Genomic DNA, 15,262 nt, shown 5'->3' with positions numbered 1-15,262 from the left:
CTAGGGTACGAACTTGATCATTGTGCTAATCCCTAACTCCGATTCTTAGCACATTGCTTTGCCATGATTCTTGCCATGATTGAAATCATCATGTCCAGCTAAATCATCCCGTAGATTAGTTTTGATTTGAAAATTTAGGGTTAGGTCTCCGCCGAACTCATCTCGGGCCGACCGAGTTGTAGAAATCGGTCTCACCGATTTTGGCTTAGGCCAGAGCACATGCGTTTTCGGTCTGACCGAAAATTGCAAATCGGTGTGACCGAATTCGATTCTTTGTGAAACCCTAGCAGTCTCGGTACCACCAAACTGTGACTCGGTTTGACCGAGTTCACTAGTTCAGATTCCAAAAGCTGCTTCGGTATCACTGAGTTTACAAATCGGTAGATCCAAAATGCTTTCTGTGAAGAACTAAAACTAAGTTTTTAAGTCATCCTTTTGCAAAAACTCCTGTACTTTGTGATGCTCATCTACTCTACCTCATCTATAACCTATTCACAGGGTCTACTGACAGTTTGCCTGCAAGATGTCTGACCAAAGTGACAGCCAGAACAAGTCAGAGGAACAGGTTCAGTTGAGTGAGGGCACTAGTCCCTCTAGTAGCTATGATGAAGGCAGCAAGAGCACTCCAAGCAATCTGCCAAAGGCCGCCACAAGGACAAGGAAGAAGAGAACTTCTGACTCTGAAGATGAAGATTATGTGGCTGTTGAAGATGAAGCCACTTCAAAGAAGAAAGTGCTGAAGAAAGAGTATGGCTCAGCTACTGCAACTAAGCCAGGACTGAAAACAAAGACGCCAGCAAGAAGACAGCCCATGTCTAAGCCAAGAAAAGTTGCCACAGGAGAAACAATGGAGTTCACTCTTGAACCCAAGGAAACTGGAGATGGCAAGAAGAGAAAAGAAAGGGTCAAGAAGACCATTGCCAGAGTTATTGGGAAGCCATCAATGATGAGAGATTCTGAAGAAGAGGAAGAGGAAGAGGATGCTGCACTAGCACCCAAAGCTCAAAAGCTCATGGGAGATGCAATCAGATCAGGGGCTGCTCCATCTAAGCCCAAAGCTGCTGCTCCAGATCCAAAGCCAAAACCCAAGAGGAGCACTAGGAACATCCCTGCTGAAGAGAAAAACAAGGCCCCGGTGCCTCAAGCTGCTGAAGAAGAAGAAGATGATGATTCTGTTGTTTTGAGAAAGCTGAAGCCCAAGATCCCTGATCACAATGATGCACGCCCAGTTGCAGAAAACATGAAAATTAGGAAGGATTCAGGATTGAGACTATGGAGAGAGTCTGATCCATATGCTACCAGGAGAAGGACTGCTGTGGACTACAGATTTCACACTAAGGAACAGCAGGACTTCTATGAGACAATTTTGCTTGACAAGAAGCCCATAGTGTGTGACATGAGATGGGTTGACTGGGAATTGATCAAGGAGAATGAGGATCACTTCCCTAGTGTATATGATAGCTTCAAGGCATGTGGAGTTGATAAGTTTGTGGCTCAGAAATTCACCAAGTGGAATGATGAGCTCATTATGCAATTCTACTCCACTGCCCACTTCTATCCAGATGGAAGGATTGTGTGGATGTCTGAGGGTACTAGGTACCAGTCTACAGTTGAAGAATGGACTCAATTGATCAGTGCTCCTAAAGAACATGAGGATGACTTGGATATCTATGCAAAGAAGAAGAAAGACCACAACTCTATGGCCAACATGTACAAGGAGATCCCAGATGCTGCTTTGGATACACATAAGTTTGGATTTGTCCATTGCCTGTTGTCTGGTTTGCCAACAATCAACTGGATCTTAAGGCACACACTGCTACCCAAGTCAGGTGATCACAAGATGATCAGAGGACATGCTATCAACTTGCTGCACATATTTGATGTCCCACAGAAGTTCAAGGTTATGAGCCTGATTATGGAAACAATCAAGAGGACTGCAGCTGATCAGAAGAGAAGTTGTGGATATGCCCCACACATCCAGGAGCTCATCAACTCAAAGATGGGCAAAGGCAAGTACATTTTGGATAAGGAGCACCTGCCCATCTACCCTGAATTTGAGGACAACACAGTTGTCATGACTGAGAATGAACCATCATCTGTGCAAGCACAAGAGAAGAGAACCAAAGCTAAAGCTGAGAAGGCTGCAAAGATGCCAACTGTGGAAGAGGCATCTCAGGTATTCTTGAAGAGCAAGCAAGACCAGCTTGGATATCTGATCCAATCCACTCCGAGGATTGAGCAGGGCTTGGCCACCCTGACCAAGAACCAGGAGAGCTTGGAAAGGATTATTGAGACAAAATTCTATGACCTTGATGTCAAGGTAACTAAAATCCAAACTGCAGTTGAGCAACTTCATGAGGAAGCAGAGGAGAAGAAGGGCAAGTCTACCACAGATGCATTTGCTAGAGTGCCTAGAGGACAGAGGTCTGCTGCAGTGCCAGTGACTGACACCGGAGCTACATCATCAGCATCAGCACCAGCAGCTACAGCTCCAGTTCCAACTCCAGCAGCTACTCCAGCAGCTCCAGCTACTTCATCAGAAGCCTTCGTCCTTGGAGTTCTCTCAACACCACCTCCCGAAGATCAAGCCTGAGAGTCGTTTAGCACTATGCTTTTTTGAACTTTTTGGTAACTTGTTGCCAAAGGGGGAGAAAAATGTATAGATCATAGGCTTCGAGAGAGAGAGAGAGTGTTGGTTTTTATCTCTCTTTGCACTTATTTGGTTTGGTTTGAAACTTTATTGCATGCTTGTGTGAGCTACTTGTGAGATACTTGTTTGATCATGTGTTTGATCATATGCTACCCTTAATGCTTGTTGGATGATATTATCTCTTATATCCTATTATGATCATTCACTTTGCTTGGTGATGAGTGCATGTTTTTAATCTCTATCATTTTGAGCGCTCCACCAAGATGTATGTGACATGGAAGAGTAACCCATGATCCTAATCGATTGTGCATTTGCATTCAAAAGCAAATCTTAAATAATGCACAAATTTAGGGGGAGCCCTTGCTTATCACATACTTCTCAAAGCGATAATGTTTTTTTAATCTTATTATCATTTGTCGAAGCTTTGGTCTATATGTTGTCATCAATTACCAAAAAGGGGGAGATTGAAAATGCAACTATCCCTGGGTGGTTTTGGTAATTCGTAACAACATATAGCTCATTGAACTAATGCTATTCCAAGATAAATATTTCAGGAAAGCTCAATGATTGGCATGGCATGGATTAGAAAGTGGACCCTTCAAAATGCTAAGGACAAAGGATTGGCTCAAGCTCAAAGCACAAGACTCTACATTTTCTATTTTAGTGATCCAAGATCACATTGAGTCTATAGGAAAAGCCAATACTATTAAGAAGGGATGAGGTGTTGCTTAATGAGGCTCTTGCTCAAAATGCTTAGTGATATGCTCCAAAACCCTCCACTACTTTCTCATATCCACATATGTCCTAATCCAAAAAGTCCAACTCGGCCCCACCGAAATTTTCATATCCGGAGCCACCGAGTTCAGTTGTCATTGCCACTGCCAGAAACCCTAATCAATTCGGTCTCACCGATAGGGATCTCGGTCCCACCGAGATGGGGTTGTAATATCTCTGTTTCCTTTTCGTAACGTTTCGGTCAAACCGAGATGAGCGATCGGTCCCACCAAGATTGCAATGCAAACTCTTTGTTTCCCTTTCGTAACGTTTCGGTCCAACTGAGATGAGCGAATCGGTCCCACCGAGTTTGCCTGACCAACTCTCTGTTTGACTATTACCAAAATCGGTCTCACCGAGTTTGTGTAATCGGTCTCACCGAGATTACGTTATGCCCTAACCCTAATGACATCGGTCCCACCGAGTTGATCCAGTCGGTCCCACCGAGAATCCTAACGTTCACATTTTGAACTAAATCGGTCCGACCGAGTTTCATGATTCGGTCCCACCGAGTTTGGTGATTTGTGTGTAATGGTTAGATTTTGTGTGGAGGCTATATATACCCCTCCACCCACTCTTCATTTGTGGAGAGAGCCATCAGAACATGCCTACACTTCCAACACATATTTTCTAAGAGAGAACCACCTAGACTTGTGTTGATGACAAGATATTCCATTCCAACCACATGAATCTTGATCTCTAGCCTTCCCCAAGTTGCTTTCCACTCAAATCTTCTTTCTACCAAATCCAAATCCTGTGAGAGAGAGTTGAGTGTTGGGGAGACTATCATTTGAAGCACAAGAGCAAGGAGTTCATCATCAACACATCGTTTGCTACTTCTTGGAGAGTGGTGTCACCTAGATTGGCTAGGTGTCACTTGGGAGCCTCCGTCAAGATTGTGGAGTTGAACCAAGGAGTTTGTAAGGGCAAGGAGATCGCCTACTTCGTGAAGATCTACCCGAGTGAGGCAAGTCCTTCGTGGGCGACGGCCATGGTGAGATAGACGAGGTTGCTTCTTCGCGGACCCTTCGTGGGTGGAGCCCTCCGTGGACTCGCGCAACCGTTACCCTTCGTGGGTTGAAGTCTCCATCAACGTGGATGTACGATAGCACCACCTATCGGAACCACGGATAAAAAATCTCCGTGTCAACATTGCGTTTGCTCCTTCAAACTCATCTCTTTACCTTCATATGCAATTGTTTTACATTCCGCTGCTATACTCTTAGATTTGCAAGTGTAGGTTGATTGCTTAACTTGTGCTAAGTTGCTAAAATCTGCCAAGAACTAAAATTGGGAAAAGGCTAGATTTTTATTTGGTCAAGTAGTCTAATCACCCCCCCTCTAGACATACTTCTGATCCTACACTTCCCCTTCCTCCTTCCTAGTTGGACTAGGAAAGGGGAGTCCTACTCCCACGCAGAAAGGTAAAGTTTTTACTCCCCCTCCACCAACATTCACACTCCACGGCTTGTCCGAAACAACTGGTGCCGTCCAACTATCAACATTCCTGGGGGAGTTTTGTTTAAATTATTTGTGATTTTGTTTTTGATCTTTTGATCATAGGACTGGGCATCCCGGTTACCAACCATTTTCTCGTGAATGATGAGCGGAGTCCACATCGTGAGAATAACCCACCTAGCATGAAAGATACTGACAGCCCCTAGTCTCTAAATAGCAAGCACCACATGTTAGAGGATCCATAACAATATAACTTCTATACAAATATCCCATTGTTAGAGTCTGGACCAAAATAGAGCCTCCCCGTGCGTTTGGATTTTCAGTCGTTGGATTGGGCTTCCAAACTGATCCTGGCCGTTGGATCGCGAGATGGGGAGATCCTGGCCATTGGATCGCGAGATGGGGAGGTCCTGGCCGTTGGATCAATAGCAAACACTGCTTGCGCTCCGGTTCGTGCCACCGCATGTAATTCCCATGCCCCACCGAGGGCATTATCGACTTTTCTCACGCAGACTTATAAAAGGCAGAATGTTGAACCTTAGCCGCCTCTCTCTCCTTTCCCCACTTCTCTGTCGCCTCTCCTCCCGTGGCCTTCGGCCAGCCGCCGCCGCCGCCGCCGCGCGACCTCTGCTCCTCCCCGGCGTCGAACTCAGGCCGCCGCTCCGTCCCCTGTCCCCGTCGCACCTCCCCTCAAGCCGCCGGCTGGCCCTCTCCCACTCGTCCTCCTCCCTGCTCCCATTCCTCCCTTGTGGGAACCCTAGCCGCTGCCCACTCCCACTCGTCCTCCTCCCCGCTCCCCTTCCTGGCGGCGCACCTGACCGCCGCGCGACCTCTGCTCCTCCCCGGTGTCGAACTCAGGTCGCCGCTCCGTCCCCCGTCCCCGTCGCACCTCCCCTTGAGCCGCCGGCTGGCGCTCTCCCTTCACCGGAGGAGTTGGGTGAGGCCGTGAGGAGCGGAGGCAGTGGCTTGTTGCAGACGCTGCTGCGGCTCCCTTTTCTTCCTCGCCATCTTCTTCGCCTCCCTCCTCTGCACCCAAGTAATGCGGCCAGCCCTCGTCAACCCCGGCTAGCGGATTCATTAGCCTTCTACTCCAATCGCTACCCCGAGATCCATCGTTGTTGTGTTGTTGCTGGTGAGAGCTAGGAGGAAGAGAGGGAGGCAAAGGGATGGAGATAGACAGGGGAAGGAGAAAGTGCGCCTTCATGCTCTACCCTCTAAATGTGTTTATTCCCCCTGATGCGACGGCACTGGATCTCACTGTTGGTTGCTCAACCTGCAGGGGTCTTTCTCTGTTGATCTCCTTTTTGTGGCGTGGTATGGCAGGAAATTTATCCATCCACCCGTGGTGAGAACTTGCTGTCGCTGGTGCTAAACTGGTGTTGCTGCAGCAGACAAATGCCATGGATCAAGTGCCATTCAGATGTAAGTTTCAGTAGCTTATGATCACTGAATTTTCTTTAGAAGCTAAAATATCAGTCGTTCGTTTTGTATACGAGACTATTAGCTTAGATCACGGTAATTAAGGAAATAAGTAAAAGCATTTGATACTTAGAAAATAGTGGCAACAATGGTCAAAACATTCACCTGTGTATTATCTCCAAACTACTATGGTATATTTTTATTTGGAGCTTCACTAAGAAGTTGTTCTTTAAAGATAGTAATATTTGATGGCATGGTCATTCCTCACTGTTGTAGATATATTATAAGCATACTTGATAATTGCCAAGATTGTCTAGGTGGATATACAAATTGTTGTTTGTCCGGAGCTTTCTTTTGAGTTATTGGTTCACGCACACCTCCGGAAATGACCTTATTCACCTCTTTATTTGTAAACTAATCTCTCCAGGTTGCAGGAGTCAAGTGTGTGTAAATCTTAAAGATTAGACCAATGGATATCAAAGAAAAGGAGCTCGACCAGGTATTTCACCATCTTGTGCTACACCGTCATGTATGTTCACCACTATGATGTATATTTACTTTACATTCGTCCATGATGAATCTCAGCGGATATTTGGTATGCACTTATATGTAACACCAAACCAATTTGTTTTGATATAAAGCTTTGATGTTTATTAGGTGAAGTTCTTGTTTGTTGGGTTGCTAACAAATTGCAGCTGTGTGCTGCACTGCTGGTATCTTTAATTCCTTGCTCTAGCATTGATATAAAGCTTTGATATTTATTAGGTGAAGTTTACTCTGTATGCACAAGAAGTGAACTGCGGTACAATTCTTAAACACTTCGTTTTATCATGTATGCAGCATTGATATGGCTATGCAATGTTAGCCCAAAATAGGCAGCAGTGCAGTATACTAATGTGAAATCTTATCATTCTGGGGTTGCACTTCCTGTGGTGTTTAGACTCCCATTATTTCCCCATATGTTACATATATATAAATATGTTAAACCAGACCTACCTATATACCAATAGAAGTACACTCATTGTGTGAGGAGCTCTGTATATTGCTCACTTGGAAAGTATAGGATACTTCTTTTTCCTACACTTAATATTTATCTTTGTAGATCGAGAGCATTATTAGGCAGTAATCTTAAAACATACTTTCTAGAGTTAATTTTATATTTCTTGGTAATAACTTTATATTAGGCCTGCAAACTAACTACTATTGCAACTATGCAACATCAGGAGCACACCCTATCAGCTTAAATCACAAGGCATGGAAAGTTAGTGTGTTCCCCGAAATATTGTTGGTTTTGTTAAATAGATGGCCCTCTTAGCATGGCTATGGTTAGTACTCAAGACAGTCTTTCCCCTCAAGAGATCATGCAAGAGTTTATTTTGAAAAATTATGATGTCTTACCCCTGAAGGATTATGATGTCTTTCAAATCGATCATGTTCTGGCTGTTATGGCATATTACAGATCATACATAGTCTCATTTGCTGCAAGGAGCCTTAAGAATGCCCTTGGTCATATGTTAATAAATTTAACATGTATTACAAAAAGATAGCATGTAGGTTGATGATAGTGTGTTTCAAAATTGGTACTTAGAATAATAGTGTACCATCAAAATAATAGCTTGGTCTTACGCTTACCAGGTCACCTGGTCTAAATTCAGTGTGTACATCACTTTTTTGTTCTCAGTAAGTTTCTAGCATTTCTACATGCATTTCTTTGTAGCCTAGACATAGTAAACCATTGATGCTATTCCAAACACAAGCTCAAGCAAGTTCAGTAGATTATTATTTTTTATTAGTATAATCAGCATGAGATAGACCTTGATTTCATCACTTGGTTTACTGTCTGCATATTTCCATGCAGGTACCATTCATATCCTAGAAGTTGTAGCTTCCAGCCTTTTAGTAACTACACAAAACTGCCAAAGCTTCACAGCCATCATGTGAGTATGAGTAAACACAAGTAGCCTGGACTTCTGACCACTTAACCTCTTTCCTACTAATAGTTGATATTCATATGTCGCAATCGGGCAAGGAGCAATCAATTTTATTCTTGACAGATGTTTTTTTTATGTATGCTAATTTTTGTCAGTTCACCTCTTTTACACATTTTGATTTGAATACATATATCTCTGACGAACAAATATAGGAAATAGTGTCGTTTGTTATTAAGCTTGATACCGAATGTCATTTGTCCCCACGTCTGTTCTTCCCAATCAAATAACTAAGATTCATAAATACGCGTCTATATTTTTGGCATTTTATTTAATTTCAAACTTCAATCTGCAGTTTTTAAATCACTACTAATTTATATGCAAGGAACATCATGTTATGTTTAAACCTATGCTTCCCCAGGGAATCACCACCGGTCCTCCCTTGCTCAAGTCATGGAGGGGCAGCCGGTACCGGTGGGTGAGGAGATCCATGACTGGACAACATCATGTTCTGTTTAAACCTATGCCTCCCCAGGGAATCACCACCGGTCCTCCTTTTCTCAAGTCATGGATGGGCAGCCGGTACCGGTGGGTGAGGAGATCCATGACTGGACAGCGCAGACGCCCAGATGGCGAGGAAGACGAGTCATCGTCGCTGCCAACCTCCGCCTCGGCCCCCACACCCCTGACGCGAGCTTTGCCTCCTCTGCCGCTGTTGCATCTTCTCCAGTGCCTCCTCCCCATCGGACTCGTCTGCCTCCCTGTCATGCAGGTGCTCCTCGCGTGGCCATGCTTTCAACCTCTCTCTCTGTCTCTGTTGTGTGCATCTCCCTCAATAGCCACTGGATGTTTTATCTGGTCCATTGTGAGATTTGCCATACATGATTAGTAATAATAGTATGTTAATTTGATGGGTATAAGCATTAGTGAGGTGAAATATATAGATTTTGGATTGATTTACAGGTTCTTCTAATGAACACACTGAGATGGGTGTAGATTTTCTGTTCGGTATGCAATCATATGGCAAGTGTGTTTATTTTGTTGGGCACCCGTGTCCTTTGCTCCATGCAAGAAATGTGAGAGTTGAGTTTTGGGTGATTGTCTACATATAGTGTTCTTGCATCTTAGTGTGAGTTGCGTCGGATGGTATTGTTTTCTCAAGGGAATAAATTCATATGCTTGGTAAGAAAAGGTTCAATCTACATGCACCATGAGTTAAAAGATAACTTTGATGAGTCAGATAGATGTAGTATGATCCACAACCATAGTTCTGATCCACACAATGCATGATATTCCACTTTAGCCTGAGTCTTGTGGTTAGTACTTGCTACTTCTCCCTGAAATAGAATTCATACCGACACTTTGTATGGTTGGTTACAAAGAGCCACAACTGTACCAGGAAATCTAGAAACCCAACTGGATATGCCAAAAAATACCAATTCCTAGAACGTCACATAGTGATTGAATTTGCGGCATTAAATACATTCACTGTGCTGGAAGTACATTACCCTGTGTATAGTACAAGGAGTACTCTAAATATCAGTAGTGTTATGCAAATGAATTTGACACCGTCTCCACATCAGGTCTATCTTCTTAAGTATGTCAGTCAAATAAACAACACATGTGCTACTCCAGGGCAAAGAGTGGTGCGAGCTAATTTACATATTTTCCTATGTCATGATGCACTTTCCTTATACACACCAACTAACTTCAACTTTCCTATGAACCTATCAAATATGAAGTGTGTCGTACCGAGTTGGATATAACTATCACTGCATTTTAAATAAGTTAGCTCTTTCTCTCTGGTTTGTTAGTTCTATGAAAATATATTGCTATATCTTAAGCCTGTTATTTTAGTCTCTCTTTCTCTTTGGTGTCATAATGATATGAACTTATATTTTGCTGCAAGATTAGAGAGATTCTTTTTAAACTCAACCTGTGTCATAAGCTACTTGGTTCCTTCTCATTACTTGGAGGATGCATGGATTGGAGAGATTATGGATGAGGACTGAATTATGTGTTGCCATGATATCTTTTAATTTTGGTCATCTGTGTAGCTATGATATCTTAGAAGAGTCCCAGTGTGTATATTTTGGTGATCTGTATCATAATAAGGAAGCAAATTGAATTATACAGCATCAAAACCCATCGTTTGCAATGTTATGCAGTTCCTTTTGATGGAAAATTTTAGTTTGTTGTGTATTTCTAATGGACGCGATTATGAATGAGAACTGAATAATGTGTATCTATGATGTTCGTATTCCTGTGACTCATCATCTGGAGATAATTGTAAATGAATGATTAATCATGGGTTTCTTTTGGTATAACATACTGAAACTTCACCCTTTTGGTAGTAACATGTTTCATTTCCTATTAAGAATGCACCACTTGCATGCTGACCTTTGGAATATAAGTCATGCCTTACTGGGTTGGATACATTTGTGTTGTTCTGCCCTGATGCGCCATTTAGTCCTTACCTTTTTTCTGTGTAAATTACTTATGAACGATTCTTTGACCTGCAGAATGTATTCCTGGTCCTATTTTATCCTTCCAACAAAGAGGATTATGGAAGTTGTCATGCATTGCTTTGTGTTGTCATTCTGGTTTAAACGCTTATTAGATTGTTGCTTATTTATGCTTTGCTTTCAATCGTGTTCAATTATGTTGTTAGTGGGTAGGATATGACAGCACCCTTGGGTGCTGCAAAGCCACAATTCATACCTGCAATTGCTTCATTGGATAGCCTGCAATGCTTCAATGATTGTATTACCGGATTGGATATGACTATACCCGGCAGCAGTGCTGCCGGGTGCGGCAAGCCGCATTTCCTACCTAGTACCCAAGCATAACTCATTATGTTGTCTTCCTTGTCCAACTTCAACTAATTTGCTCAGGTTTGAAATTAATTAATGGGGCTCACAATCATAGAAGATGTCCAAGATAGTATATTTATATGTGAAATCTCTCTTCCTTCAATATTCTTTCATGAATTGTTCAAGTGACCAATACAATGTTTGCTAACCTTCAATAAATTTACCACCTCTACTTCTTATATGTGAAGTCATTACTTCCCATGGGATAAGCATATGAAACATATATAATTTCAGATTTATGATATTCAAATCATTCAACCATTTACTCAGAGGATATAAGTGAAGCACACGAGTAAATGACGAACTACTCAAAAAGATATAAGTGAAGATCAATGAGTAGTTAAATAATTATGTAGCTATGTGAAGACTCCCATTTAAGAATTTCAGATCTTGGGACATTATTCAAACAGCAAGCAAAACAAAATAAAACGGCATTTCAAGGATAGCACTCATCATGTGAAGAAGCAAAAAACTTAGGCTCAACCAATACTAACCGATAATTGTTGAAAGAGAAAGGTGGGATGCCTACCGGGGCATCCCAAGCTTAGATGCTTGAGACTTCTTGAAATATTATCTTGGGGTGCCTTGGGCATCCCCAAGCTAGAGCTTTTGTGTCTCCTTAATTCCTCTCATATCACGGTTTCCTAAAGCTCGAAAGCTTCATCCACACCAAACTCAACAAGAACTCGTGAGATAAGTTAGTATAAACCAATGCAAAAACCTTATCATACTCTACTGTAGCAAATCACTAAAATTATTATTCAACATTGCATACTAAATGCCTCTGCATATTTAATACTCCTATCCTCAAATAGAATCATTAAACAAGCAAACATATACAAACAATGCAAACATAACAGCAATCTGCCAAAACAGTAAAGTCTGTAAAGAATGCAGCAAGATCCATACTTCCCTAGCTCCAAAAATTATGAAATAAAATTCCCACTGTATTAAATTTATCAGAGCTTATTATGCAAAAGGTTTCAACATTTTATCATATTCTGACTTTTCTAGGGAATTTTTGCAACAGGGATAAACTTTCTGTTTTGAAACAGCAACATGTATACTTGCAAAATAAGCATGGTAAAGGCTATCCTGGACATTTTTATTGAAAATAGAGATGCAAAACATTATTCTAAATAACAGCAAGCAAAGCTAAAGAAAATAAAATGGCACTCCAAGCAAAACACATATCATGTGTTGAATAAAAATATAGCTCCAAGTAAAGTTACCGATGAACGAAGACGAAAGAGGGGATGCCATCCGGGGCATCCCCAAGCTTAGGCTCTTGGTTGTCCTTGAATATTACCTTGGGGTGCCTTGGGCATCCCCAAGATTAGGCTCTTGCCACTCCTTATTTCGTAGTCCATCGATCTTTACCCAAAACTTGAAAACTTCAAAACACAAAACTTAATAAAAATCTCATGAGCTCCGTTAGTGAAAGAAAACAAAACACCACTTCAAGGTACTGTAATGAACTCATTCTTTATTTATATTGGTGTTAAACCTACTGTATTCCAACTTCTCTATGGTTTATAAACTCTTTTACTAGCCATAAATTCATTAAAATAAGCAAACAACACACGAAAAACAGAATCTGTCAAAAACAGAACAGTCTGTAGTAATCTGTAACTAACGCAAACTTCTGGAACTCCAAAAATTCTACCAAAATAGGAAGACCTAGATAATTTGTTTATTGACCTACTGCAATTGGAATCAGTATTTTATCACTTTCTGGTGATTTTTAACAATTGTTTTCGTGAGCAGAAAGTTTCTGTCTTTTTCAGGAAGATCAAATAATTATCATCCAAGAAGATCCTATAGGTCTTACTTGGCACAAACACTAAGTAAAACATAAAACCACATCTAACCAGAGGCTAGATGAATTATTTATTACTAAACAGGAGCAAAAGCAAGGAACAAAAATAAAATTGGGTTGCCCCCCAACAAGCGCTAACGTTTAACGCCCCTAGCTAGGCATGATGATTTCAATGATGCTCACATAAAAGATAAGAATTAAAACATAAAAAGAGCATCATGAAGAATATGACTAGCACATTTAAGTCTAACCCACTTTCTATGCATAGGGATTTTGTGAGCAAACAACTTATGGGAACAATAATCAACTAGCATAGGAAGCAAAGCAAGCATAACTTCAAGATTTTCAACACATAGAGAGGAAACTTGATATTATTGCAACTCCTACAAGAATATATTCCTCCCTCATAATAATTTTCAGTAGCATCGTGAATGAATTCAACAATATAACCAGCACATAAAGCATTCTTTTCATGATCTACTTGCATAGAAATTTTCCTACTCTCCACGTAAGCAAATTTATTCTCATCAATAGTAGTGGGAGCAAACTCAACAAAATAACTATCATGTGATTGAAAATTAAGATCAAGATGACAAGTTTCATGGTTATCATTATTGTTTATAGCATATGTGTCATCACAATAATCATCATAGATAGGAGGCATGCTTTCATCATAATAAATTTGCTCATCAAAACTTGGGGGACTAAACATATCATCTTCATCAAACATAGCATCCCCAAGCTTGTGGCTTTGCATATCATTAGCATCATGGGTATTCAAGGAATTCATACTAACAACATTGCAATCATGCTCATTATTCACATATTTATGCCAAGCATTCTACGTAATTCTTCTTCTGGAACTTGAGCACAATTTTCCTTCCCATCATTTTCACGAAAGATATTAAAAAGATGAAGCATATGAGGCACCCTTAATTCCATTTTTTGTAGTTTTCTTTTATAATATAAACTAGTGATAAAACAAGAAACTAAAAGATTCAATTGCAAGATATAAAGATATACCTTCAAGCACTCACCTCCCCGGCAACTGCGCAAGAAAAGAGCTTGATGTCTACTACACAACCTTCTTCTTGTAGACGTTGTTGGGCCTCCAAGTGCAGAGGTTTGTAGGACAGTAGCAAATTTCCCTCAAGTGGATGACCTAAGGTTTATCAATCCGTGGGAGGCGTAGGATGAAGATGGTCTCTCTCAAGCAACCCTGCAACCAATAACAAAGAGTCTCTTGTGTCCCCAACACACCCAATACAATGGTAAATTGTATAGGTGCACTAGTTCGGCGAAGAGATGGTGATACAAGTGCAATATAGATGGTAGATATAGGTTTTTGTAATCTGAAAATATAAAAACAGCAAGGTAAATAATGATAAAAGTGAGCGTAAATGGTATTGCAATGCTAGGAAACAAGACCTAGGGTTCATACTTTCACTAGTGCAAGTTCTCTCAACAATAATAACATAATTGGATCATATAACTATCCCTCAACATGCAACAAAGAGTCACTCCAAAGTCACTAATAGCGGAGAACAAACGAAGAGATTATGGTAGGGTACGAAACCACCTCAAAGTTATTCTTTCTGCTCGATCTATTCAAGAGTCCGTAGTAAAATAACACGAAGCTATTCTTTCCGTTCGATCTATCATAGAGTTCGTACTAGAATAACACCTTAAGATACAAATCAACCAAAACCCTAATGTCACCTAGATACTCCAATGTCACCTCAAGTGTCCACGGGTATGATTATACGATATGCATCACACAATCTCAGATTCATCTATTGAAACCAACACAAAGTACTTCAAAGAGTGCCCCAAAGTTTCTACCGGAGAGTCAAGACGAAAACGTGTGCCAGCCCCAATGCATAGGTTCATGGGCGGAACCCGCAAGTTGATCACCAAAACATACATCAAGTGGATCACGTGATATCCCATTGTCACCACAGATAAGCACGACAAGACATACATCAAGTGTTCTCAAATCCTTAAAGACTCAATCCGATAAGATTACTTCAAAGGGAAAACTCAATCCATTACAAGAGAGTAGAGGGGGAGAAACATCATAAGGTCCAACTATAATAGCAAAGCTCGCGATACATCAAGATCGTACCACCTCAAGAACACGAGAGAGGGAGAGATGAAACACATAGCTACTGGTACATACCCTCAGCCCCGAGGGTGAACTACTCCCTCCTCGTCATGGAGAGCGCCAGGATGATGAAGATGGCCACCGGTGAGGGATCCCCCCTCCGGCAGGGTGCCGAAACAGGGTCCCGATTGGTTTTTGGTGGCTACAAAGGCTTGCGGCGGCGGAACTCCCGATCTA

At 41.5% G+C, this 15,262-nt stretch overlaps 1 protein-coding gene across 9 annotated transcripts; it reads left to right on the top strand.

Annotated features, from left to right (window-relative positions):
* The first annotated feature begins 5,431 nt into the window (after positions 1–5,431).
* LOC123181739 (uncharacterized) lies at positions 5,432–10,558 on the top strand. 9 transcript variants are annotated; one of them, XM_044594070.1, is made up of 7 exons: positions 5,432–6,074; positions 6,162–6,304; positions 6,729–6,800; positions 6,959–7,014; positions 8,160–8,238; positions 8,651–9,001; positions 10,144–10,558. In XM_044594070.1, the coding sequence occupies exons 3-7, from the start codon at positions 6,771–6,773 to the stop codon at positions 10,156–10,158; spliced, it is 531 nt and encodes a 176-aa protein (XP_044450005.1). In that variant the 5' UTR covers positions 5,432–6,074; positions 6,162–6,304; positions 6,729–6,770; the 3' UTR covers positions 10,159–10,558. The 9 variants fall into 9 exon arrangements, 3 of the variants coding, with proteins under 3 accessions (XP_044450005.1, XP_044450004.1, XP_044450003.1); XM_044594069.1 differs by having other exon boundaries at positions 10,139–10,558; XR_006491877.1 differs by lacking the exon at positions 6,959–7,014 and adding an exon at positions 7,525–7,626 and having other exon boundaries at positions 8,651–10,317.
* Positions 10,559–15,262: the final 4,704 nt, after the last annotated feature.

This window comes from Triticum aestivum, chromosome 1D, assembly GCF_018294505.1.
Source record: "Triticum aestivum cultivar Chinese Spring chromosome 1D, IWGSC CS RefSeq v2.1, whole genome shotgun sequence".
NCBI classification, from domain to species: Eukaryota; Viridiplantae; Streptophyta; class Magnoliopsida; order Poales; family Poaceae; genus Triticum; species Triticum aestivum.
The sequence above is the reverse complement of the archived record's forward strand: the minus strand, read 5'-3'. Positions and strand labels throughout refer to the sequence as shown.

Excerpts from the sequence above, each read along its gene's own strand:
- LOC123181739 (XM_044594068.1), top strand. The coding sequence starts at position 6,771 with ATGGATATCAAAGAAAAGGAGCTCGACCAG. Across the intron at positions 7,015-8,159 it reads AGCTGTGTGCTGCACTGCTG|GTACCATTCATATCCTAGAA; the intron begins GTATCTTTAATT and ends ATTTCCATGCAG. Across the intron at positions 8,239-8,650 it reads CAAAGCTTCACAGCCATCAT|GGAATCACCACCGGTCCTCC; the intron begins GTGAGTATGAGT and ends ATGCTTCCCCAG.